The sequence below is a fragment of the Lottia gigantea genome (assembly GCF_000327385.1).
Source record: "Lottia gigantea unplaced genomic scaffold LOTGIsca_533, whole genome shotgun sequence".
Taxonomy (NCBI): domain Eukaryota; kingdom Metazoa; phylum Mollusca; class Gastropoda; family Lottiidae; genus Lottia; species Lottia gigantea.
In genome coordinates this window covers 1-1,351 of record NW_008709825.1, presented here as the reverse complement: position 1 = coordinate 1,351, position 1,351 = coordinate 1, and the positions used below count along the sequence as shown (strand labels likewise).

General features: G+C 36.5%; 1 protein-coding gene across 1 annotated transcript; it reads left to right on the top strand.

Moving 5' to 3' along the window:
* Positions 1–294: 294 nt before the first annotated feature.
* On the top strand, positions 295–700 carry LOTGIDRAFT_175897 (hypothetical protein; the record flags this gene model as incomplete). Its single annotated transcript, XM_009062843.1, has 2 exons — positions 295–497; positions 592–700. 2 exons carry the CDS (start codon positions 295–297, stop codon positions 698–700), a joined length of 312 nt encoding a protein of 103 aa, XP_009061091.1.
* Positions 701–1,351: the final 651 nt, after the last annotated feature.

Here is a 1,351-nt window from a genome sequence, read left to right as displayed (position 1 = left end):
ATTGGCGCATGAATAGACTTCGCTTCCGGAATGTATACTTTTCAATTTAAATGATGACAGTGAAATATCATGTTATTATTAAATAATCAAACTCACTGACCATATCACCCTAAACTCAAGCCTGTCTGTTTGTGTGTAGGACTGTTAAGGTGTGAATAGACGAAAAAGCATTATTGTTAATGGTTCGTAAATTGGACCTCAAGATTGCTGAACAAGAGCTTGACCAATTGACTATTTCCTGTAAAATACATTCTCTAGCTCTAGATAACAGGAGATAATGGGTATAATTATGAAATGAAATGGTTAGTCGATGACATCAGAAACCATCCCGGGGCAATACTGATGACTAAAAAGTTCCCTGTAGTGGTAAGCTCGGACGACCCCGCTGTATGGGGAGCAAAACCCTTATCACATGATTTTTACATGGCTTTTATGGGTATGTGTGGTGCCGATGAAGGAATCGCCATATTAAAACAGTTAGCATACAACTCCATACAGTAAGTATTGCGGTTATGTTCCTATTATCTGAAAATATGTTACAAAACGTGTTCCTTAAAAGCAATCTGGAGAGGTTGATTGTATTTGTTACAGGGACACGGTTGTCAAAACATTTGCTTTATCATCTGATAGATCAGACCAAGAATCTCATGAAATGTCTATGGGTGATGCCATTTTGAATAAACTGCGGTGTTATGATTAACCGTTGGTAAAATGTCAGTGAAATGTCCTACTTGTCTACACCTGTTTTAGCTATCAAGCTAATCTATCTAATTGACACTTGATCGATATGAGGACCAGTGTTTATGAAATACAATAATGCGGAAATATGAAATCCACATTCCAATGGTAAATTCGAAAATGCAGTCGCCGACAAAATCTCAACTCAAAAGTAAAATTTATAAAAAAAAATCATTTTATTCACGTTGAAACTCGTTACAGTGGGATAGCTAAACATTTGCTGTCAAATGACATACGATAGATGTTGAAAAATGATTTATTAATTGTTTCGTTTCTTCGGGTGTGCTTTTCAATTCAAGAATATCAAGTCTAAAATGTTTTGTCGGAGTGTCGGAGGAACCATGGCACCGCTTATTTTATCACTACGTGAGCGCGATCTTATCTCAAATACAGGCCACATGGAAGTCATACGAGAAAAAATCGTCTGTACAGGAAACGACTATTTAGACGCTTATACTTCCGCATCTAAATATCATCATAATTCCCAAAAATTGACAGAGCTGAGGATTGTGTCCCTTTGCCCAATTTTTTCCCGAACGACATGGACCAACTCCATTAATTCAAATAGGATCTCTTTCTAAATTAATTCAGAAATCTCGTTGGAAACTTTCTA